Source organism: Pangasianodon hypophthalmus, chromosome 9 (genome assembly GCF_027358585.1).
Source record: "Pangasianodon hypophthalmus isolate fPanHyp1 chromosome 9, fPanHyp1.pri, whole genome shotgun sequence".
NCBI lineage: Eukaryota > Metazoa > Chordata > Actinopteri > Siluriformes > Pangasiidae > Pangasianodon > Pangasianodon hypophthalmus.
In genome coordinates, this window is record NC_069718.1 from 16,382,066 (window position 1) to 16,408,152 (window position 26,087).

Genomic DNA, 26,087 nt, shown 5'->3' on the forward strand with positions numbered 1-26,087 from the left:
AGGCTCATACACTGTCATAGTTAGGCACTAACTGACCTCTTCTATATACATGGGCTTACAGATATCCATGATATTCCACCCAAACAGCAAGGTCAGTTTTGCTTTCCAAGCCAAACATGGTTTTATCATCTCCCAAAAACAGGGTGAATGTTGATGCATTTCCTGCTGCTTACCAAAATGTCTTTCAGTAACACTGATTGGTACCTTATTGATAGCCATGGACATGAAATGATCCAAGAGGAAACGGGCCTCTGAAAGGGTGCAGGAGCTGATCACAGCTGAAACATCCATCGTCTCACCCTCCTCCTACACACACAAACACACAAATGCTCTTTCCTAGTGGAATCATTTGTCTAATTGATCTCAAATGTACAAGACTTCTTTGTAATGATGTAACACACCTTCGCCTCCTCCATCTGCATGATGTTGGCCTGGCAGTCAGCAATGCTGTCGTTGATGTAGTCGATGTTGGCCAACAGGGACTCCAATTCCTCGTTCAGAGACTGTACAGCTTTTTCAGCTTCAGGGCCCTCAGCAGCAATCTTCTCCTTCTTCCTGCTAAGCTTATCTCTCCGCCGTGTCAGATCCTCCCGTTGCTATGGGTACAATGAGAGTGGATGCTTCACTGCCACATCTGCTCTGTGCTTTTATTGCTTTAGCACATTTTATTTTCATGGTTAGTTCATAACAAAAACGGCTACACTTGAATTTGTGAACGGAACATGAATTACTGAAAGGCTGCAAAATAAGGAGGTGAGTCTTTTAAAACATTTTTTTTCACCTTAAGAAGGCGATTCATATCTGCCTCCATGTTGGAGATAGTCATGCGCTGCATGATGATGTCAGAGATGCGTCGTTCCAGACTCTGCCATTTAACCCGTGCTACGCGGGTAGAGTAAATCCCCACAGGTCTGCGATGGTACAGTCTGCTGAACACATACAGCTACTATAAGAGGCGTGACCTCAAAACACATAATCACATATGCATATTTGCACACATCTACGCAGATTTGTAACTTGTACCTGGTTCCATTTGGAGCTCCTGATCCTGTGTGTGTGCGTGTGCTGGGCATTCTGTGGGCAGAGTCCTGTACAGTGTCAGGTAGGAGGACCTTCCTGTTCATCTTTCCTGAAATGGGACGAACCTGCCGCCTCAGAGCAGTCACCTACAGGACACATCAACATCCACCTATTACATGTGCGTTTGTGTGCGTGGGGGAGGGAGTGGGGGGCAGTTGGGGGTCAAATTTGGCTGGTCCCTATGAGGAAAATGGATTTTTTTTTTAACAAAGCTTTCTAAAAACTTAAGAGCCAAAAGATTTCCTGCTTACTAAGATTAAAAATAGGGTTAAATTTAGGTGTCAATAACATCAATCAGTTGCATTAATTATATCAGTGGAAGGTCCTCACAAGGATAGTAAGACAAATGTAGCTGTGTGTGTGTGTGTTTACACAGAGAGAGAGAGAGAGAGAGAGAGAGAGAGAGTGCTTTACCTCTTCAGTCTTCCTGCGCAGGATGAGCTCTTGCTGCCTCTTTTGGGCCTCAAGCAGTTTCAGCTGGTGCTGCAGTAAAGGGAGCACAAAGCTGAAAGCTCATTCACACTGAGGATTTTTTAAAGCAGCTCTGAACATGCAATTTTACTATTAAAAACCATTTATACTGTATAATCAAATTATTTTAATCCCCAAGAACCTACTCAAATGCAATCAGACCAATTCTATACCTTTACTTTCATAAAGAATGAAGGATCTATGAATATGCATGAATATGCAGATTAGGACCACCCTCATGTCCTATGCCATCCAATTCCCCCCCCCCACTACCCTGTTAGGTCATGCTGTTACAAAAGAAAAGACACAACATTGGAGAAATGCAGACTTCATGTCTGACCCTTAGACTAACTAAGGTTTAAATGAGAAGCTGTTCACCAACATATTGATGATGTATTAACAGTAATTTCTGGTAAATTCTGATACATGAACAACTACCACTGGTGTTTGCTGGTTCTTCTCTTATGCACTTGCATTTACTGTTACTGTACTACATTTAACTCCATGGACATTCAACATATAGCTAGCAGGCTATTAACTGTCATCAAAATTGCATTTGTCACACACAAAAGTGGGCTTTCGGCATCCGAATATGGATTTGCATAGTCATATTCTGGTTAGCATAGCACACTGTGGTACCAGCATATGAAATCTAAACATCTGAATCTATTTCATGAGAAGATAAATAGAACTCATATACAATGCTGTATGGTATTCTTGTGAAAATGAGGTTCCTGACCTCAATGGTCAGCCTCATAAATATATATCAAATGTTGAACAGAGACGTCCTGAATGTATGAATAATTGAGGGCCATGCATGCAGCACCTCCTGTTTTCGCTGGTCCTTCTTCAGTGTGGCAATCTCACGGTTCCTGCGTGACTCTGCCAGCCTGTTCTTCTCCTGCTGCTCCTTCATTTGCTTCATCAGACGCACCTAGCAACAGTCAACACACAAACAGTCAGAGCAGACTGTGTACACACACTCACGAGCTTGAATGAGGTTAAACTGAAGAAAAGGTAATTGTTCCAAAGATGTATTGATTATCACACAAAGACAGGTTTTGGAGCTTTCTTTACAAATCTATAAAGGTATCTGACCATTAGGTGGTGCTGTTTTTATTCTCCAAGACTTATTAAAGCCTTACTCTCAGCTAGACCACTATGCAGATAATCTAAAGTCTATTAATAAATTGTTTTTTTTAACACTATGTCATATAAGAATATTGTTCTTAGAATGGAACGATGCTATACTTTGGTTTTCTTCATCTCCACGACTTCCTGTTGGAGTTTCTTGAGCTGCTTCTCGTACTGCGACTGGTTCTTGAGCAGGCGAGCGTGTTCTTTCTGGGCGGCTTGTAGTTTCTGCAGTTCTTTATTCATGAGACCCAATTTCTTCTCATACTCTGCCTTTATTTTCTTAGCCTTGTCCTCGGTACAGGACTCCATGGTGCCTGGTAGACACAAGCACACACAGCAGCCATAACTATAAACCTATTCCACAGATCGTTATGTATACTTCATAGCATTAAGGGAGGTGTGATGCTTTTCCCGTGGCATCCCCTACCCATGTTCTGCAGCACACGATCTCTCTCCAGCTGTGTGTCCCGAATCTTGCTCTGCAGCATCATGAGTTTTTGCTCATATTGCTGTTTGAGGGTGTGAAGACGTCTTTGGCTGTTCTCCAGCTCATCAATTAGCTTCTGCTTGATGGCAATCTCACATGTGATGTTGGCCAGGTCTGCTTGGAAGTTCTCTATTCCATACACACAAACACAACAAGGTTAGGGTTCTTTTTTTTTCCCCAAAGGACACCTTGACCAGAATTGAAAAAAATACCCATTAATCCGTTGAAACAATGCCTACTTGCTCCCTATTGATGACACATATTAAAGGTTGAAGTTATTTTTTAAAAGACTACAATAGCTTAAGGGGCATACTGTATATTTGTGTACAGGCTATCAGAATTATGCAGTTTTTGCTGAACTAGCCTTATGCATTTTCTGCCATAACTGCGGTTCTTAGGAATCTGTACTGTTTTCAGCCCTCACGGTCTCCCTGTGATAATATCATTGAACAATGACCAAAGATGCCACAAAACAGAACAAACCAGCTGTGGGGAAGTATTTTATAACCTGAATGATATTAGTTGTGGTCTTTAGGCTCTCCAGTCACAAAAAATATGTAATGTTATACATTGTGTTTGGTATGGAAACAGAACCAAACAGGAGCACAAAGCCCTGAAAAGTGTAGTATGTTCGGCTGAACGAACTGAACCACTGGTGGTGTAGGGATAAAGTGCGAAAAATCATCAGAGATCTCACTCCTGCAAAGCACAAACTGTTCTCCCTTCTTCAGTCAGGAAAGACTGGAGTAAGCACAGAGAAACTCAGGAGAAGCTAACTCTCGCAAGCAATCCGCATTCTCAAACAAGCATAACTGCTGTCTATTTACTGGACATTAAACACTCACTGCACCTTACAGGGAGATGACTCATCTCACCATCATCCCTCCTCTCTCTGCACTCCACACAGACAGGCACAACATGCACATACCCACTGCGCAATATCAGACTCATGTTCATGTGCAGTAATGTTCAATTACGTGTATTGCACCAGTATGTCTTGTCTTTTTGTGCATATAGTGTACCACATGAGCACCTGTGTATATCCTGTGTTGTGTATCCTATTGCATGGCCTTTACTGTTAATTTTGCATACTACCATTGCCTTATGAGTCTCCCTATATGTCTATCACACGATGCTTCACAGATAAGAAACCTGTTACCAAGAATTTCACTATGAAGAGAGTGTACTGTGTATAATTCTTTGTACATGACAAATAACCCTGAACTTGAACCATGCTTAAAGGATAGTGGTATTGTTCAAATCCATTGTTCCAGAACGATCTCAGTTTAACAAGTCAAACTAAATTCATGTCTGAGTGGTGATGCTCATATTACATAAAAAAACATGTAAATTTCAGCATGTGTTTTTCACGTTTTTCAAGATGTCATGTGACATCTTGATATTTTTGCCAAGGTCATCATACAATGAAAATGAAACTGTTATACCGTTAATACTAGTTTTATAACCAAATGCCTCTCTAACGCTCATGCATAATGCACCAACAAGCTCTGGAGCAATTCCAAAAACTATACATATATATCTGAGGTTTACTTTTGCTTTGAGGTGTTCAGACACAAACAGTTGATAAAGACTACTATATTTGCAGAAGCAAAGAAGAGAACAGAGAAGACAGAAGTGGACATGCTGTACATGCTAATAAAAACCACAGTAGTGTACCTTTCTCATCCAACTCTGAGTCTGAATCATCTGAACTCTCATCAGCATCCAATTCCTCATCTTCCTCCTCCTCCTCTTCTTCCTCAGCCTCCTCATGATCACTGCCTTCCTGGGCCTCCTGCTGGAGTACAATAAATTTAAAACAATCAGATATTTGATATATGGAGATATTTCATATTAGCAGAATAAATCTCAGAAAAGCTGTGCCAGGTGTACCTCTGCCTCCTCACTCGCTGGCTCGAGCTGCTCTCTCTCGTTCCCCTTCTCTTGCTCATTATCAGGGAATTCTTCCTTTACAGCACTGGACACAATCACATATGCAGCTTTATTACAAGAAACATCCCTTTCCAGGTTCTCTGAATTTCACATGGAATTTAATGATACTCTGGGATTTTTGATGCCATCTGTTTCAGGTTCATAGATGATGTAAATGTATTTTTATTCAACTTTTTTTTGGAGTCACAGAGTAATATCATGAATAGCTACGTTTACAGGCAGCCGAATAATCTGTTAATAGTTAGACTGATAGCTCAGTCTTGATAGCTCAATAAATATGTTCATGTATACACAATAATTGATACAGAGTAAACAGATTGAGGGCAATCTGAATTAAATTTCTATGCGATTGAAAGAGGTGGGCGATCCTTTTAACAATCCACTGAACAGGAGAATAATAAACGTGAAGCTGTCTGATCATATTTACTGTAAATTATATCACTATAGCTTAATCTATTTTAAATAATTGTGACATTTTAAGGCAGATATGGGACATGACTTGACCTCAAAATGTTGGCTTAACATTGGAAATTTGTCAGACATTCCACCGAGGATACAGAACATACAGATGGTAAAAAAAAATTTAAAAAAAGAAGGGAAGAAGCTGAGTAAAGGCATTATACCAATGAATGATGTGTGCATTTTGTGTTATTTTCAACAACCAGAGCATTCTTTTTCCAGAATATCAGCCAAATATGAAATAATGAGCAACCTATCTGTGGTCACAAACTCTTCTTTTTGCTGTCTGTTAAATAATCACACTTGGATGACCTTTTGTTGTGAGAGAAAATAATTTAAAACTTGAACACGGCTATTAAAAATCTTTACATACTGACAGAACTCACACGCTCGTAGCTGTTATGGTAACACTGACAATAAACCCCATGCATAACTTTGGATCTGATTACATGAAACATGCATATAAACAGAGATTTTATATAGACAGCCCTGTTTAGGATGTATATATAATCAGTTCAGTGCAATCAGAATGAATTAATTCAGATTGGCAAAATGTCTTTGCATATAAACACAGGCATTGTAAAAGAGAGAAATTTTGTATCTTTGTTGTTTAGAAAAAAAAAATAGTTATTGTCCAGTCAACAATAATTTCATTATAAAATCCCTGAGTATCATTTATAATGTTTGATATAAATATAAAGTTAGTATTTGTTGAATAAGTATGTCATAAATCCAGTGCGGAAGCTGGGAACAAATGAAACAAAACTTTGCTGCATTGAGATGAAATGCAGCATTGTTGCTAAACAAAAATAAAAGTACATTAAAGGCCAAAGCATTCTTGAGAACCTAAATGAAAAGGTACAAACTGAGCAGGGAATCATTAAAAAAAAAATGAAACTGTTGTTTTTATTCATTGTGTTCTGAAAACATAACCAAAAGCAATGGTGAACTAATGATCAGGTAGTTCCCAAACCACAGTTAAAAGAATGAGAGTCTTGTCTTGTATAGAAACACATGAACATGTTATGAGTAAGCAGTAAATAGAGTAATAAAGCTGTAATAATTGTTCACATGATAATGCATGCTTAAAATACACTCTTTTGGTGGCTCTCTTCCAAGTGTGGCAACTACCTGCTTAAAAAAAAAAAAGAGATAAAATAGCCAGGGTCAGGGGTAAGAGGACTTCAGAGGGAAGACACTCTATGGGCAGGTGTGAGACAATGACAAACCTGACTGCCTCCACCTCCATCTCCTCTTCCTCCTCCACTCTCCTCTCCTCCAGCAGCTGCTGGAGCCTTCACAGGTCAGAGGGCAAAGGTCAGGGAGAGGAGAAGAGGAAGGAAGAGGACATCAGTGAGTGAGCGGGAAAAGCCACAGATCTAAGATCTATGTGTATTATACTGCTTACCCTCTTTTCAGCTTTTGTAATTCTACCACATAGTTCCCTTGTTGTTTCTTTAAACGTAAAACTCATCAGTGTCCCGAAACGGCAGACAAGCAAAAGTTACTACAGTACGTTGTAATAATAATAGTCATTAAGATGACACTGCCTGGTGTAATTGTACAGCTGACATTAGTCACACACACCCACCGTTCAGAGAACACTGTATCAGCTTCACAGGATGAGACATCAAGAGGACAGTGTTACCAAGACAACTTCCCCTCCCCATACCACCTCACACAGAGAGAACAAGCCTCGCATTATCCTTCACTGCCTTTCATTTTACCTTCTCTTTTTCTTCTTCTCTCTCCTCTTCAGTTTCTCCAGATCCTTCTTAGCCAGTTCAATGATGTCAGCGGTCTCTTGGGACGGGTCAGGACCGAGAGAGAAAGCTGCAGACCCTCCGTAGAAAGATGACCTATTGGATGCTCGGGACAGATTCTTCCTCAGATTCTCATTCACTGCCTCACTTTCCAACAATTTTGCCCTAAAACACAAAAAAGATAAACAAAATGCTACAGACTTGCAATGTCATCACCGTCTTATTTGATTCAAAGGATTCGATTTAAAACACCATAATTATTTTACTGATAGATAGATGTGCCATGTAAGTTTAGAAAAATATGGCAGGTTGAGTTGTTGCTCCAGATGCTATGACTCAGGAATATGTTTACAAATGTATCTAAGGCAGACATTTTCTTTATTACATTGATTTGTCAGTCATATTTATGTATATACTTCACAGAAGTTAATCCCATGATTGAATTTATCTAGCCAATTTAACACGACCTTACAGACAGCATGTACAAACTGCTTAGTTTTTATTTCAACTTAGACGCTATTAACCCAATTTGAGTAAACAAACTGTCTAAGTAAGCAATGTCTGCTAAAGAATAATGAAGAGAAAATGATGGACATATTAAGATCAAAATAAAATCATAATAAAAACAAGACTAGCAAGCCCACACACATTAACTCATACATTCACACCTAGGGGCAATTTGGTTTAGCTAGTTCCCCTACTCTACTGTAATGTTTTCAGCAGATGGGAGGAAACCAGACAACCCAGAATTGGACACAGGAAGAACACGCAAAACTCAGAAAAAACAGACAGTAACCTGAGCTCAGGATCAGGAGCTGTGTGTTACCCTGTCACTTTATTTCTCTTTAAATTTTCCACAGTCTGGCTTCTCAGTTGGCCAAATATTGGAATATTAGTAGGAACTACTAGACAATTCTCCTGCAGGAGGTGGCATTTTTCATGACAGAAGTTAGGATTCCACCCACAGTTGCAAAGCTGATATTCCTTCTTTAAGGGGTGTCAGGATTCTGGACTTGTTATTTTGTGTTTTGGCCACTAAAGGTCCTCACTGTTCTCCCATGTTGTGTTCCCTCTGTCTGTTATTAGTGTTATTGCTGCCACCTGTGTCTCATTCCCTTGTGTGTCTTTAAGTTGCCCTGTTTCTTAATTTCTTGCTCGGTGTTTAGATGTGCTAAGGCCAGCCTTTCGTGGCTCTTGTAAGTAACAGTGTTGTTACTGCCTGCTGGATTATTGATACCTTTTTGTGATTGTTTTTTACCTTTTGCCCTGAGGTTCTATTTCTGTTGGTTTACTTCTTTGAGGAGATATTTTTGCATTGTGGATTTACATATTGGATGAATTCTTTGAATTTACTGACTGAACTTTGTGGATAACCTTTGCATCTTGTTTTTTTTTTTTTTTGCCCTTTTTTGGATTTGGATTTTTATTAAACTCTTTGGAACTTTTATGTCGTTTGAGTTCATCTTTGCAATTAGGTTCGTCATCTCTCCTGTGGCTCACTCTTGACACCAAGTTTATATCTGGTCCATGTTTTAGGTGTATACCTCCAACTACTGTACATACTATATCCCAAGCAATGTCTAAGTCAGTATCAGTCAGTCAGTCAGCGAGCAGAATTGATTCTTCTAGGTCATTAACACAAATGATAATGTAAAAAAAAGAGCTTACCTCAAATCTTCAATCTCTTTGATGTAGTTCTGTATCATATTCCCAATTTCCTCACTGCCTTCCCCTGCACACAATACATGCTGTATTTTGCATATGGCAAAGGAATTGCATAATGACACAATTACAAAGCAATGTAATTATTATAATATGACTAATATGGGTACTGGAACACACACATACACACACAAGTAGCATACCGGCTTTAGCAAGAGCCTGATTAGCCTGATCACTGAGGAGCTGAGTGAGGCGAGCTCGCTGGGCGTCGATGGTCTCCTGCATGGCTTTGACACGCACACGTAGGTTCTGGTTCTCCATCTGCAGCATGGAGTTCTCATGATACATGTCATTGATGCTCTCCAGTCCGTCTTCACCAACCATACGCTTGCCCTGCATGCACAGCCAAACCTAACATCACTCACGAACTAAAGCACATCTGTCGTGAATTTCAGCACAGAAGAGTAGCATTACACTGGAAAGTTTACACTGGAATTACCAATGAGTTTGTAAACCTCTAATCATTAAAGACCAAAAAGGGGTTGTCTAGCAGCATTTCATTTGTTATCATGTTATGTTGTGTAGTAACACTGGTGATCCGGGACTTGAAACTGTTCCAGACATGCCTGGTACAATGACACGGCTCTCTCACCGTACGGTACTCCATGAGCTCCATTTGCAGCCGTGCGATCTCTGTCCTCAGGGCGCTGATCTGCTGACTGGCTTTGTCCTGATTCACCACCAACTTGTTCTTAATGTTACGCGCTCGGTTAGCATACTTCAGGGTGTTCAGTGTCTCCATGAAGTCCCGGTCTGATGGACTTATGCAGGCTATCATCACTGTTTGGCTATGGTACAGACAAAAAAGGAAAAAACTGTAAACCCAAAGACATCCTATCTTTAAAGAAGGATTCAAAATTCTAATCATCATATAATCAAGCTACACTTTAATAAATTGCTCATCACAATTATTTTACACAATATGATAATCATGGATATCATATAATTCAGCCAACTTGTTATCATTTTGTTATTTTGATTAAACAGAAAACAAGCTTTTCTTTCATAAGTTAATATTCTCTTACATGTAGAAATGTCGTGTCAAAATAAGACTGTTACTGAGCCAAAAAAAATACACCAGTGTGATATTTTACGATGTTATCTAGCTTTAATCAACTTTGACCAAACTCATAATACCACAGTTAACTGCATTTAATAATACTTATTATATTTATTTATCATAATTACATTATAACTTATATACTATTACTACTATTACTACTACTGCTACTACTACTAAAAAGAAGAAGAAAATTGTCATGCAACTAACTGCAAGAGTTTTATGCATCCCATTTAAAATGAACTTATGAACTCCAAAGGTCAAATAAAGGTCAAATACTGATCTGTAACATCTCTTTTAAGGCTGACTCATTACAAACAAACCTGTTGCCGCCTAAAGAATCCTGGAGAAGGCGAGTAAGTTTGGAGTCCCGGTAAGGCACATGTGTTGATCGTTTGCTTCTGTCTCCTAAGGCACTGATGACATTCCCCAATGCCAACTGCATCATAGATATGAGGTAATGAGTTAAATAGTGTCAAATACTGCATATAAACTCACACATCAATTGACAAATACACAAATCTAGAGCACCAGCTCTCACCAGTCCACAGTTGATGGAGATGCCCTCTTTGGCTCTTTCCCCAGTGGCGCCGGTTCTCTTCAGCCGCTCCGAACCTGCCAGATCCACAAAGTGGAACTTTGCTGTTAGTGTCTCAAACTCATCCATGTCAGACGAGCCATCGGCCAGCCGGTTATCAGTCTCATTGGCATTCTGAACGAGGAAAAGTGAGAAAGTAATACTTCAATCAGACTGTTTAATTAAGAGAGCAACTTACTGATAAGCAACTCTGATAAGTGACTCTGACAACTGCCTGATGGGTGAATATTTATATATTTACAAAAAATAACGGAGGAAAGTGTCATCATGTACATATTGCATTCTATGTCATATTATTGAAAGCAATGGAACTGAAACTGAAAAGCTGAGACTCTTACATTGTCTGAAGGTGTGCACATGCGCACTTGGCACAGGTGGATGGTGAAGATGGCATGTGAGCGAGAGCTCTGTACGTTCATTTGAGTGCTTGCTGTGGTGCGTGAGAGAGCGCCCAGCTTCAAACACTGCATCATCTATAACACAGCATAAATTATATAATATGCAATAGTTAATTGCTCTAAAATACCAATAACAAGACCAAGTATGCTGAAGGACATATACTCACTTCAGCCTCTGAAGAAACAGTGCGTGTGGTCACTCCTACAGTATAAATGCCGCCGCTGGCGTCTTCATGGATCTTAATGTGAGATTTCTGCTTTCGGGACTCCATATCACGCGTGGAGTCAAAGAGATCCAGAACCTCCTCATTATACAACTACAGTCACATCACACACATACACACAGACACACACACAAACAACCATACATAAGCGAAAAAGAAAAGATGTTAGAACATACACATTATTATTAATTAAGCTTCAATTTACAAAAAAGAAAAACTGAAACTTAGAATTTCATCCTAATTTGCATTAAACCAAACAGACAAAAAATTTCATTGCTCATGATTAGTATAATGATAAGATATACAGCAATATTGTATGTATATTATGTTTTAATTTGGTTCTTCTTTGGTTAAATTTGCACCGATAACACACAAGTAAACAAGCAGTAACCGTTTTAAAACAAACTAACGTCATAATATTGTGAACCATGCTAACAGATTAGGCTACTATTATATGTTGTGTTATAATAAAACCTTAACATTGAAACATGCATAGAGGAAGGTCACATAATAATATTGTATATAATATGTAAAATTATACACATATACACACACACATATACATATATACATATATATATATATATATATATATATATATATATATATATATATATATATATATATATATATATATATATATATAAAATGCATTAGGCGTATATGTGTGTGTTTGTGTGTGTGGACTCTGGCACTTGGCCTCTCTTGCCCCCTATTTCAAACAGCTGAATGTGGCATTTGGGTGAGGATTTAATTTGGGAGCATGTACAGAAGAGGAAGAGGGAGAGTGAGACAGATGCAGTAAATAACCCTCATCTTCATTAAGTAGCTCCTGAAATAGCTAAGCCTCTGGACACCAAGCAGAGTGTCTCCATGGGAACAGCAAAGCCAGTGCAGGGGACACAGTCGAGCACAAACAAAGCTGGCTGTGTGTCATGACATCAGGGTCTGCGTTCCTGACTGCACAGTCAACCTCCGTGCTTGCTATTCCAAATAACGATTGTATAACGTTTGGCCCCGGTAGTTCAGGGGTTAAAGATCTAATCACACGGGCGTGGGTTTGAACCCCTGAACTGGAAAGCAGAGGGCCACCAGATGATGTTAGTTTAGACTGGTGAAGCCCAAAAAGCATGACAAGGAAAACATTCTCAGTGAAGGAAATACCTCCAGGAACTGAGCATTAATCTTGAACTCGGGCACTGGGCGTCCTTGTTCTTTTGCTGCCTGCTGTCTCTCCTCGATGCCTTTGAAAAGGTGACTGACTGCTCGCGGGATGATGCCCAGCTCGTCTTCTGGTATGCTCACGTCAAAGCCAGTGCCCATCGTGTATGTCTTCCCCGAACCAGTCTGCAAAAACAGACCTCTCCTTAATGTGATGATGAGTCATAAATAAATAGCACCTACCAAAATGTGATTTAGTGACACAGTGATGTTTAATTGGATTAACTTTTTTTATTTATAGAAAAGAATACAATGTTCTGAGAAATGAGATATAAGAGTGAGTGAGTCACTGAATGAGTGACCGAGAGAATCAGTGAGTGAGTGAGTAAGTAAATGAGGGAGGGAGGGAGTGGTGAATAAATGAGGGAGTGAGTGAGTGGTGAATAAATGAGGGAGGGAGTGAGTGATTAGTGAATGAGTGAGTGGTGAGTAAATGAAGGAGGGAGTGAGTGAGTGGTGAGAAATTTGGGAGGAATTGAGTGGTTAGTAAGTGAGTGAGCGAGTGAGTGAGTGAGTGAGTGAGTGAGTGGTGAGTTGGTGCATGGTGAGTGAATGAGTGAGTGAATGAGAGTGAGTGAATGAGTGAGTGGTTAGTAAATGAGAGAGGAATTGAGTGGTTAGTAAGTGAGTGAGTGAGTAAGTGAGTGAGTGAGTGAGTGAGTGAGTGAGTGGTGAATCGGTGCATGGTGAGTGAATGAGTGAGTGAATGAGAGTGAGTGAATGAGTGAGTGGTTAGTAAATGAGAGAGGAATTGAGTGGTTAGTGAGGGAGTGACTGGTGAGTGAGTCAATGCATGGTGAGTTTGTGAGTAAGTGAGTGCATGAGTGGTGTGAGTGAGTGGTGAGTGTGTGATTGAGCCATTGCGTGAGTGAGAGTGGTGAGTGAGTGAGTGATTGAGTGATTGAATGAATGTGTGAGAGAGTGATTAGTGAATGAGTGATTGCATGAGTGAAGTGAGTGAGTGAACGAATGAATCATTGAATGAGTGAGTTAGTGAGTGAGTGAATGAATCAGTGGAATCAGTGAATGAGTGGGTGATGAGTGTGTGAGTGAGTGAGTGAGTGAGTGAATGAGTGGAAAATGGGAGCATTTCCTGCGATCAGGTTGATTGATTCATTACAGGCACTGTGGATAAAACCAGGATTAATATCAGGATGTGAAAGACCGGAACAGCTAAAATGCACACACAGTAGCTTTGTGTAATAACATAACATGACATATTCATGTAAATTATATAGGTTGTGTTCAAAAATATAAATGTCTTCCCTTCTTTTTAAAAAGAGAGAACCACAGCTGATCTGATAAAAGCCTCTCTAAAAGAGCCATTTAATGGAGCTCAGCTGTCATGGCAATGAAAAGAGCCAGGGGAAGTGAGAATGCAAGAGACAGAGAGAGAGAGAGAGAGAGAGAGAGAGAGAGAGAGAGAGAGAGAGAGAGAGAGAGAGAGAGAGAGAGAAAGATTAGAAAAGTTAGAAACAAACTGGGTGACAGACAAAGCATTCTGGGATTAAATATATCTGTATGGAAGACTGCAAGGACTTTATGTTTGTTATGGAAATACTAAAGATCAAAAATCAAAGGGCTTGACAAAGTTTTAAAATGTACCATTTTCCCCAAGTCTACAAACTAAATACAGAGACTAAGAAACAAGAACATTTTTCATTTGTCTTGGTTGTGAAGTCATTACCACGAACGCAGTGACATAGGTAAATCAGTAGCACAGTTAAATAAGACAAAAGGAAAAATGCTACACATTGTGCCGTTCCTGGCTGTCAGGAAGCAAAGGAAGTAAATCTTTGCATACTTTTTGTTTGTTTGTTTGTTCGTTTTTTTATAGAAAACCGAAACAGTATGATCTTTTCCCCAATACCTCTGAAGATTTCAGTCTGCAGTATGTTCAGCACATTTTAGAGCAAACTGCTACTTGCTATTTGCCAAAAAACTACAGGTATATTGGACCTGACAGCAAGTTAGTAACCTGTATGTAGTTTATTTCATTGTAATGACTTATCTGTTCATTACTATTTCATACAAACATTGATTAGGAGACAGCTTTATCTGGGATATGAGTGTATTGGTAATTGCTAGCTAGTAACTGCATATGTATTATTTATTCCATACTTATCTCATCAGTAATGTTAGTATTTACTTTTGAGTATTTACTTTAATGACAATTTATTTATTCTTAACAGTTCTGAACGACTAGCTTTGTCAGTATTAGCCTAGTGTCAGGGTTGCTAATTTACAGGATTGTAGGGACTGTAATTGTAAACATTGAGTGTTGGAGGCTTATCTCAGGGACAGCGTGTATCGCAACTGTGCACTGTATGCTACACAGATGCCATTATTTATCTGTTGTTGTCGTGAAATTCTCCCTCTCAGTGCACACTGTGGCTCACTGGCTATTATTTTGACATTGTTTATTTTCTCTTTTGTGCCTTGACTCCATTTTTTCATTGGTTTGTCTTCCCATTGTTTCCATCTGTTTTCAGTCTTTTACATTTCTCACAGCACCAAATACAGCATGTTAGTTGTCCTCTTTCCACATCCCTTTAGGTTACAGTTGCTGACATGTTGTCAATTTGAGCACGTCAATATTTTCAGTGACAAGGCCAAATGATTTCCTATGTAAAATTCTAAGTAATTTTTGAAGCACTGTACGTATATATATTAATACTTTATTTAAAAATGGATAATTTTTTTTAAAAAGGGATAAATTTAAAGGATAGCATATATGAATGCCCCACTGGTTCTTGCTGAATATTTGCTGCGCTAGCTAATAAACTGTGATTAGGCTTTGATGAGGCTATGGTTCACTATTTTGCTATGATAATAACTGTAAAATGTGTAACCGGTTTTCCAACTTTAACACTTAATTAATTTCATTCTTTGTTTAGCTAAATATGATATTACCTTAAATGGGTGAACATTAAACTAAGAAAGCCTATTTTAGCCACACTTACTATGTACTGTACGTATAACAAATGTTGTAAGTGAACATAAAATACAAGATCCAGCATAACCCATACCAGGATTGCTGAAGACGAATGAATAATAAATGAATGAGTAATAAAGTGTCCCAGACAGCAAATAAATGATGCCCCACACTTACAATTTTCATCTGGCCCACATACCTCCATTGAATGATGAGGCTGATCTTACTGCTAGAACATAGCTAAAACTCAGCCTTAATGAGACCAAGGCATCATACAGACCAGAACTTACATTAACACCACCTTTGGCCCAAAACAGAAAACACATCCATTAAAAATGCATGGTTGCATTTAAGACATTTTTGCCCAGATTTGAAGTACCATAAAAAAAAACTTAAATGTGGCTGCTTAGAACTGGGTGACTTTTGGCCCACAATACAGTTGCCAGTGCCAAAACTGACACTTCTGGGCCCAAATGCAGCTAAACTTGGTCCAGAAATGTCTGCTACGTAGGGCACAACATGGGCCACTAAAGATTTTCATACGTAAGTTAGCAGAGGTTTTGAAGTAGGTTTGCCTGTTAGCATCTAAAGGTTCTATCCTTCACAATATGTGATTTTTCTTTAGTGTAAGATGAAGCAAATACACAGTATGGAGTTAAAAAAAAAAAAAAAACACACACCTGTCCATAGGCAAAGATAGTGGCATTATAGCCCTCAAAGCAGCCTTCTATCAACTTCTCTGTGCAGTTAGCGTAGATGTTGTCCTGGTTGGTGTCCATGTCAAACACGTAGTCAAACGTGAAGGCCTTGTCCTTTCCCAGAATTACCTGGGGCTCAGCAGGGGTCACAAATGTACAGATGTGACATCCCTCTATCTTCTCCCGTGCCAGCTGGGGACGAATCCTGAGGGAAAAGCAGAGAAAGACAAAGAAGGAAGGGGGAAATATAAATCAACATTACTGTAATTCTTTTGCATATGCATATAGAAGTATGTGCTTTCCTGTTGAAGATGCTGAAACACCATAAAGATGGTGATAATTGGTTCGATTTTAAGATGGCTAAAATTAACCATCTAATTAGCAGATCTCTTTGTGATAATGAAGTGTCTGGCACATAGCCAAGCTCTCTCACACACCACTGGCTGAACTTTATTTTTAATAAATTCACTTAAAACACTGAAGAAGGCATAAGTAGTCAACTGATTGAACTGCTATTGTCCAAAATATGGCTAGTTTTTTTTTTTTTTTTTTTAAAAAAAAAAAGCTATGAGGGCAAATTTCATTTTTCAGTCCAAACAACAGCTTGTACTATACCCTGGCCAAGTCATTAGTTTGGGCTGCCAGCACTGTGTGTGTGTGTGTGTGTGTGTCCACATGTCACAGTGACACACAATCACACATGAAATTAAAATGACATCATCATGCATGTCATCTTTTTGAAAAATTATATATTATCCTTTCTCTCTCTTCACAGTCCATTTATCACCTACACATAGACATTTTTTATTCTGAGGTCCAGCACAACAGGAGGACAAGAATGTTAGCTCTAATTTAAGGGCATATACACATCTCTAATGGAGATTTCTTTTCATACATAGTCTTCTTCCCATTTGAAGGAACCAAATTAGCCAGACAATTAACATAATATTTTAAAAAGAATGTGATGTTCAGTTTGCAAACTATTTACAGTTAATGGGTGCCTGAAGGCCCACAGACATCCCAGATGATGAGTTTCTTCTTTAGTGTTGCTCTGCAAGGCTTTTTACGCAGTCATTTTGACTCTTTGATTTCAGTTATTATTTTATTTCAGATCTAATTTACAGAATACAGAGTCACTCCAATAGACTGCATGGTGTATATATTGTTGTGCATAAATCTCTCTCTCTCTCTCTCTCTCTATATATATTATATATATATATATATATATATATATATATATATATATATATATATATATATTGTTGTGCACATCTATTTCCAGTGAATAATGGAGCATTTTTCACTTGAAGATTGAAGACAATGAAGATTTCTCACTGGGCCTATACTGAAAGGAATGAGAGAAGGCTCTGCAGGTTGTGTGAATGTGTGTGTGTGTGTGTGTGTGTGTGTGTGTGTGCGTGTGGAGGGGGCACCTGACAGAGCATTTTGGTGCTGTCTGTGTGTATAAGAGCTCTTTTGTGCAGGCTAGGCTGCAGAGGACAAAACACTGAGGGCTGCACAGAGCTGGCATTGTGTCTATATGTGATACTGGATCTGGACACTGGGACAACCATGCACTGGACACTGGAAAGAAAAGATGGAGAGAGTCAAGGGTGGAAGGAGAGATGTAGGTGTGTGGTGGGTGGATAAGTTCTCGGAAGGGAAAAACACAACAAGGCAGTATATAAAATCTGGCAGTCTGTTACAGTTTCAAATCAACTGACAAGTTACTTCTGTTCACCTCCTATAAACTTTTTAGTTATACATTTTGTTTTTAATTATACTGTATCTGTTCAGTGGGCAAATTAGTGTATGTATATTTACACATAATTATATATTTGTTTTATATTTACATTATAACAAGACTGAGTCTCTTTCTATAATGTCTAACAGGGTTTTTCAGCAGGGATCTTTTTTCTTAGAATTGTTTGAGTGGAAAATTTCAATTATTGTGCATACAGTTTATTTTATCCAATAATTATTGCTTAGCAGTATTGTAAAAATTTAGTAGGTGTCAATAATTCTTTGTTTGCATACATACCTGGTATGCAACATTCAGCAACATTCCAAATCCAGCTAAGACAGTTACCCCTAAGTGCTTATGTGGCATACGTGTGTGTGTGTGTGTGATGGGCCTCTGCCAAGATCTGGAGCCTCATGGCCAGCAGTGCTGTGCACAGTTGCTAGTACTTTAGGAACACTGATAAAGAGCCAAAACTTTAAAAATAACTGGAAAAGGGCTAAACTGTGAACTACGTCTGTGAGCAGGTCTGTCCTGTGTGACCTGTATCATTACTGCAAAACCAATAATCAAAGGACAGTCATGTACAGACTAATAAGCTATTGCTGAGCTACAGCAGAATAGCACACACTCTGTTGATCATCAACACAATATGAACATGTGATGAGAAAGGGGAATAAATAATCAAAGATTAAGCCAAATGGCAGGAACAGTGTGCAGGGCTCCCTTTCCTACTATGTGTCTGCAGCAGACAGGCCCCTACCTGTCATTCTTTTCCCTCTGCAGCTCCTAACCAGCTTGGCATAAATCATTATAAACAGCCAGGCAAGTGGAGGATCCTATCCTCTTATTCTTGCTGATCTACAGTCAGGCCCAAAAGTATCTGGACAGTGAAATAATTTTTGTAATTTTGCCTCTGTACACTGCCACAATGGATGTGAAATGGTTGTGCAAACAAGATAGGAGTGTAGACTTTCAGCTTTAATTCAAGGGGTTTAACAAAACTATTGCATTAACCGTTTAGGAATTACAGCCATTTTTTACCTAGTACCTCAGGATGTAACTTCTTTGCAGTCAATGACTGGAAGCCATGGACATCACCAAATGCTGAGTTTCCTCCCTTGAGATGCTTTGCCAGGCCTTTACTGCAGACGCCTTCGGTTGCTGCTTGTTTGTGGGTCTTTCTGCCTTCAGTTTTGTCTTCAGTGAATGAAAAGCATGCCCAATTGGGTTGACTGACTTGAGCATTTAAGAATATTCCATTTCCAAGCTCTTGGGTTGCTTTCGCGGTACATTCTGGGGCATTATCCATTTGTATTGTGAAGCGGTGTTTTGCAACTTTTGACTGAATTTGAGCACAAAGTATATCTCTATACACTTCAGAATTCATCTCACTACTTCTGTCAGCAGTCACATCATCAATAAACCCCAGTGACCCAGTTCCATCGGCAGCTATGCATGCCCATGCCATAACACTGCCTCCACATGTTTGACGGATGATGTGGTATTCTTTGGATCATGAGCTCTTCCTTTCCTTCTCCATACTTTTCTCTTCCCATCATTCTGGTACAAGTTAATCTTGCATCAGAACTGGTCAGACTTTTTTTAAGAGGTATGTTTTTAAGCAAAGTCTAATCTGGCCTTTCTGTTCTTGAGTGTTTCATTCGTGATGTTGTCTCTAGATTGTAGGCTTTGACCACGATACGCCTATCTCCTCCAGAGTGTTCTTGACTTGGCTAGATGCTGTGCAGGGTTTTTTCTTCAAAAAGGAAACAATGCTGCAACCATCCACTTTAGTCTTCTGTGGTCTTCCAGGCCTTTTGGTGTTGCTGAGCTCACCAGTGCATTCCTTCTTTTTAAGAATGTACTAAATTGTTGATTTGGCCATGCCTAAAGCTTCTGCTATCTCTTTGATAGGTCTGTTTTGGTTTTTCAGCCTAATGATGGCCTTCGTCACTCGACACCTCTTTGGACCGCATAGTGAGAGTTTCAATTAACAGCTACCAAATGCAAATTCAACACTTGGTATCAACTCCAGACCTTTTATCTCCTTAATTTGTCATGAAATAAGGAGGAAACAGGCCACATCTAACCATGAAACTGCTTATCAATCAACTGTCCAATTACTTTTGAGCCTGTGAAAATGGAGGTACTATATAAAAAAATGGCAGTAATTCGTAAATGGTTAATGCAAAATTTTGTTAAACCCCTTGAATTAAAACTGAAAGTCTACACTTCAATCACATCTTGATTGCTTCATTTCAAATCCATTGCGGTGGTGTACAGAGGCAAAATTACAAAAATTGTGTCACTGTCCAAATACTTGACCTGACTGTAAAATCAGTCTACACTATAAATGCAGAATTCTACTGAAAAAAATCTGATCTGTCAATATTTTTGACACAAAGAGTATAATTGAAAATAAACTGCATGTCCACTCTTGGGCTGTGTATTATGTACGATATACTTGGAGAATGACTGTACATCCATTTAGCCTCAGTAGCCTCATTATTGAGACTTTAGACCTACCGATAATAAGGAAAAATACTAAAACCTATGCCAGTACTGCATCTGTGTATAAATCTTTACCTCTGATTTCTCACAATTGTCCAATTATGTGCATGTGTGTTTGAGTGGGAGTTGCTATATTTTGTACTAAATGCAACGAGTTACGTTAACATTAACAAAGACTTTGTTGCCTAGACTTGCTAGCTAGTTATGGAAAATATAAAAACATAAATACTTAAAACGATGGTGGCATCAGACCTGCTAACATTGCCACATTTTGTGTAGGGGCACCACATTTTAACGTTGCAGTATGCTGGAAGTGGTGCCAATAAATAAAAAGCCAAATGAAGGATGAATCTGGAATGATTGACAGTTGTGCAGATGTAACTGAACAACTGGAAGCCCTGCCCCTTTCCCCCACCTTGCATAAAAATCTCTTGTCTCAACTTGATTTTCTCGCTTGAAAGATGCAACGCCTTCGCTTCCTTATGGTAAATGAATGTTTAGAGTTGAATCATTTGAAATAAAATCTATCAGCGTGTTTGTCACATATATACTGTAGTTAACATCAGTTTATTTATTAGGAATGCCACAGAAAATTAAATCTCTATAGCAAAAAGTCACCATAAAACCCTTACAGTTGTATAGTGTGGACATGTGACTGATGGTCAAGGTCTTCTTTGATAGCCTCCCAAAATGGTTAATTTTTGCTAAATGATTTTTTCCTTTGTTACATTAGCTAGATTTTATGAGCCAGTCTATATGATATTACTTAAGAACTGAAGACTGTCTGAGGCAAGCCTGTGATATTTTAGCATGCACCAGCCTAAGGTTAAACAGACTTTTTCCCCCAAGCCATTTCCTTTTAATACCAATGATGTTCAACTGGTCAGGGTAAAAGGAGGAGCAAAGTTTATTTCTGTTCCTGGAAACCTTTCATCCTGGAAAACTCTGTGTATGTATGGCTACTGACTACTAACTGGGTGACAGTGGTCCATAGAATACAGCCACATGGCTGGTTCTTCACACCTATTCAATATTTAGCATCTAAATTTTCTAATTTGGTGATATCCAACTGGTCTACTTTCACAATATATTGTATTCCAAATAGGTATGTTAAAAAGGTGAGATAAATATTGTACCACTTTACTCTACAGTATATAGGCCAATACTGAGAGGACGAGAGGAGCTGCAGGGATTACAGCTATACATACGAATTCTAAGAGGAAAGACTGGAGCTTTGTTGATGCAGTATAATGGCACACACACAGACTAAGGAAGCAAAGTCCAGACTTAATTCACTGAAGACCACTGGACTCCCAGTGCAGGTCACTGAAGTCCATGGAACGCAGTCTGCCTAAATGCAGTATGGGATATATCGGGTGTAAACAGATACTGGGTCAACTCAAATGCACTGTGGAATACACGAGAATAAACAGAGAGTAGGTCAGACCGAAAATGGCCTGGGAAGCACTGGAGCAGCCTCAAATAGACTACTTGTTCACTATTCCCTTAGCAGGCAATTAAAGCTTTCTTCTGTCCACGGCAGCTGTACTGGGAATGCATGAGAGGGCAATCTGGCATCTGGAAATCAAGAGTTTTCAGGATTGAATCCGAAGGACAAAGCCAGGTAATGTGAAGATAAGCCCAAGTTTTAGCAAAAAAAAAAAAAAAAAAAAAATGGCCTGTTTGTTAAAAAACCTTGACGGCAGTCTTAGGATTAGTACAAAAGTGAGCACACGTGTCTGAACAGAAGACAATTCAAAAGCAAGCATGAGGCTGAATGGCTCATTAGACTAAAAGGGCAAGCTGTAGCCTCCAGGAAAGAGCTTTGCATTCTTTGAGAAGGTCGTCTGAATATTTAAGCTGATGAAAACAGCCATGTTTTGCCAACACAAGGGACAATGCTCTGGTGTTTCCTGCATGATTGTTTGACAGGTAAAAACAGGTCCTCCCTGTGGAGTGAGCAAGGGCGGCCATGTCTGCAGTCAAAAATCATTTCCCTCCAAAAAAAAAAAATAAAGTGTGAGCAGAAAACCTATTATTGCACAACAGAAGGTACAAATTATGAACCAAAAGTACTGTTATTACACAGCTCATTCAAAGAAAACTGCAGTTTGGAGGTGAGAGGTTAACAAATAGCACCACTTTCCCACTCAAACACGCAGACACACACCTCTCAAACAATAAATCACCATATGTAGATGATAAATGTATGTTAATGACAGACCGTCAAGAAAGCTCTAAAAGGGTTGGGTGGCTGGTCATGGTACTTTATCTTTATGTGTATATTTAAGTGTAAAAATAACCAAATAGTGTGTTTTCACCCTCCAGGCAGCACACCAGGCCTATTCTTCATGCCTCCTTGCTTCCTAGGGGTAAAGTTCAAGAGTTTCATCTAAGTTCACCATGCCTTTTGGTAGTATGAGGAGTAGGAAATCAGTAGCCAGGCACAGATTGACCAGGCGATGTGGACGTAGAGCAAATGTGAGCCTACCTTTACATTACATGGCTATAAAAACTATAAGAAAAGTGGGTTTTCAACATTTCACTTTTTAAACAATTATTAAATCTTACAAAATGAGATCTAAGTCCTTTTTGAATATATGAGTAAATTGTATAAATTAATTAACCTTAATTCATAATGTTAATAAAACTATAATAATAATAATACAATAATCCATTATGAAGTATGATATCTGAAAATGGCAAAAAAAAAAAAAAAAAAAAAAAAAAAAAAAAGATGTAGTTTAGTCCTAAAGTTATCCTTCACTATGAAAACACATATTTTCAAAAACACTCCAGGTTCATTGTACTGTTGTTCAAAAACAACAATAAAACCAAAATTTTCAAGGCTGTATTTATTTCGTCCTTAATTCAAATAAAATGAAACTTCACTTTGAACGAAATAAAGTGCTAAAAACAGTATTAGTAGCTCAGTTTCTTTACTAAGTGATTAACTTCCTAGACAGTCTGGAGTAAAACCCTGACCTGGTGACAGAAGGGCTCTAACGTCTGTGTAAACATGACTTCCACAGGCCTGACAAAACACAATGGCTTCTGCATATGACATCTGCAATGAACTAGCAGTGGCAGTAACTGAGTGCCATGCTGAGTTTGTGTTTGTCTATGAACAGGTGACAATTAATCATTAAAAAAAGTCATTATTTTTGCCTTTTTCTAAATATATTAATTCAGATTTCCCCACTATAAAACATTATAAGTTATAGCGGAATATGAGCTAGGAAACAGTAATACATTGCTGTCAACAAAATGTATTACTGTTTCCTAGCTCATATTCCGCTATAACTTATAATGTTTACATTTCAGTGTAATGCATATCTACATTTAAGCTCAATATATGTACATGGCTTTTAGCATACTGCATTTCATTGGCTCTGTACTTGTACTCTGCACAATGACTATAAAGTTGAATCTAATCTAATCTAAATAAATGAAAGCAATTAAATAAAAGGCAGAAACCTTTTTTGTTGTAAGGAATTATATTATTAAGTCTTGATCAATGGTAGCTAGCTAGCTAATATTACGCTATCATGTAATTTACATTGTTCCTCAAAAGTGTAGGCTTTTTGACATTTTTTTGTGTCTGGTCTTTGCTCTTTAATCCACATTATAAACCAACTAGAAAACAAATGTTATTTTATTAAGAATTAAACAGTCAGTAACAGTCTAATAGTCTAATGCTAGTAATAATATATAGCTTTTAATAGCTGTGCTAGAAACACAAGTTAAAAGAGGCTAACTACTAGCAGCTAACTCCATGGAGAGAACTTACTAGCACTGTTAAAGCTATTTATTCAAAAAGGGCATACTCTAAGCCTTTAAATAAAAGAATTTAAAGACTTTTAGAATTTAACCAAGTCCTTCAAGTTTTCCAAAACAACAAATTTACTAGCTCATTTGAGACACTAAGAAATAACAGCATGTTAATACTGGAACTAAATGTGTATCATCATCTAAAGCTAATGTCTGCATACATTTTAACTTTGATCAAATGCTTTCCCTGATCCAAGCAACATAACAGTTCTTATTCTGTAACAGCCAACTGCATGAATATGTACTGATAGCTCAGCTTTGTTTGTGAAAAATGGGCTCATAATTCAACGGGTTATGTGCAGTATTACTTGTGGGATGATAGCATGAACTGAGCATGTGTGAACAGTGTGCTTTAGGTGTGTGAAGTGATCGGTGCAATGATTAAATATGGGTGGGGAGTGAATGGTGACAAGCAGGTATGCTTGGTGTGTGGCTGTGTAGGTGCAGTGTTAATATTAATAGTTTCCATTAGGTGTGCCTAACCCACTGTACACACAAAAACACTTACTGTGCTGAGAAAAGACACAAGTTGATCAAACAACATACATGAGAAGAGAATTCAGTATGGGAAAGGGCATGAAATAAGCAAAAGCAACCAAACAGAGGCATGTTTGGGTGTGGTAAACACATGGCAGCAACTATATAATTATTCCCAATCTATTCTGCATATAAATGCTGCCTTTTAGGCATGTTACAGTGGAGAGTCACCCTCCAATCTGTGTCAAAACAAGGAAAGAAACTGCACATGTGGTCAGAAGAGTCCACACTGACATAGTTTTTACACTCTTAAGGATGCAAATGAAAAAAGAAAAAGAAAAAAAAAAAAACAAGATCGGACCAGATGGTTTGAAGTCTACTGTAGCCTTTCAGTGGTTGGAGTTTATTTTGGGGTTTCTTCCGTTTAAATGCAGGCTTTGCACTAACTAGAGAGGAATGCTCAAGAATGCAGTCCAATCTGTATATGGACATTTGATATATATTTTTTTTTTGGAAGTTATCATTCAGGCATATGAACAATATTGTACTTAGTGAACAATGACTGATATGATAAGAAAATCTTAAGGAGTTGCACCTTTACCTTTGGATTATATTTAGATATACTGTATAATAACATCACAGAAAATGTTCCTTTATATATGCTACAAGATTTAAACAGACAGGAGAAAATCAGGGCATAGTTAATTTCTATATCAATCACTCAAGGCTTAGTTCAATGCTATTAATATTTGCTTTTTTTTGGGGGGGGGGTTCCTTTATTCAGTCCACTGGATTCGTTTGAGATTTATATCGAATGTGTCTCTACTGAATTTAATAATACAACTTCTTATTGTTTATGTGCAGTTTTTCCTGGTTTCAGGGGGTCCAAGATTCATTTCTACCTCAATTTCTTTATAAAAACCAAAATGCCTCCATATAACATTTGTATGAAGCACTACATACATGCAGGTCAAAATAAGTAAAGAGTGGATTAAAAATGACTGTTACATTCTTTGTAAGATCACTCTAAACACTGCATGCACTCCATCCTAACATGCAGCAATAAACAGATGACTGTATATACATCTTCCATATGGACTTTACATCCTCATGACCTGATCTGTTTTGCTCTGTGGTAGATCAGAGGATGAGAGGAGACATGGCCTTTCTGCGGGCAGAGTCTGATCATGTGATCTATTAGCAACTGATGCTGCAGAGCCAAGGACATTTGTGCTGCCTCTGAGATGCTGACTCACTCACTAACCATCTCAGCCATGTCACTATGGAGATGAGTGCGCCGTCACACACACCTGTCCTC

General features: G+C 38.5%; 1 protein-coding gene across 8 annotated transcripts in view; it reads right to left on the bottom strand.

Moving 5' to 3' along the window:
• The window catches only part of kif21a (kinesin family member 21A), a 43,821-nt gene that overhangs the window by 14,399 nt on the left and 3,335 nt on the right, over positions 1-26,087 (bottom strand). For 4 of the 8 annotated variants that reach the window (XM_026919177.3, XM_026919174.3, XM_026919178.3 and 1 more), the window contains exons 2-22: positions 16,189-16,411; positions 12,517-12,699; positions 11,296-11,445; positions 11,069-11,203; positions 10,674-10,844; positions 10,456-10,571; positions 9,665-9,860; positions 9,216-9,405; positions 9,019-9,082; positions 7,315-7,515; positions 6,817-6,882; positions 5,069-5,153; positions 4,853-4,973; positions 3,116-3,304; positions 2,803-3,002; positions 2,378-2,485; positions 1,495-1,563; positions 1,024-1,166; positions 782-929; positions 402-596; positions 205-306 (exon numbers count right to left, since the gene is read on the bottom strand). In XM_026919177.3, the coding sequence (XP_026774978.3) occupies positions 205-306; positions 402-596; positions 782-929; positions 1,024-1,166; positions 1,495-1,563; positions 2,378-2,485; positions 2,803-3,002; positions 3,116-3,304; positions 4,853-4,973; positions 5,069-5,153; positions 6,817-6,882; positions 7,315-7,515; positions 9,019-9,082; positions 9,216-9,405; positions 9,665-9,860; positions 10,456-10,571; positions 10,674-10,844; positions 11,069-11,203; positions 11,296-11,445; positions 12,517-12,699; positions 16,189-16,411 (3,055 nt within the window). The remainder of the gene's footprint in view (positions 1-204; positions 307-401; positions 597-781; positions 930-1,023; positions 1,167-1,494; positions 1,564-2,377; positions 2,486-2,802; positions 3,003-3,115; positions 3,305-4,852; positions 4,974-5,068; positions 5,154-6,816; positions 6,883-7,314; positions 7,516-9,018; positions 9,083-9,215; positions 9,406-9,664; positions 9,861-10,455; positions 10,572-10,673; positions 10,845-11,068; positions 11,204-11,295; positions 11,446-12,516; positions 12,700-16,188; positions 16,412-26,087) is intronic. The other 4 variants (XM_026919176.3, XM_026919175.3, XM_026919180.3 and 1 more) reach the window with 4 other exon arrangements.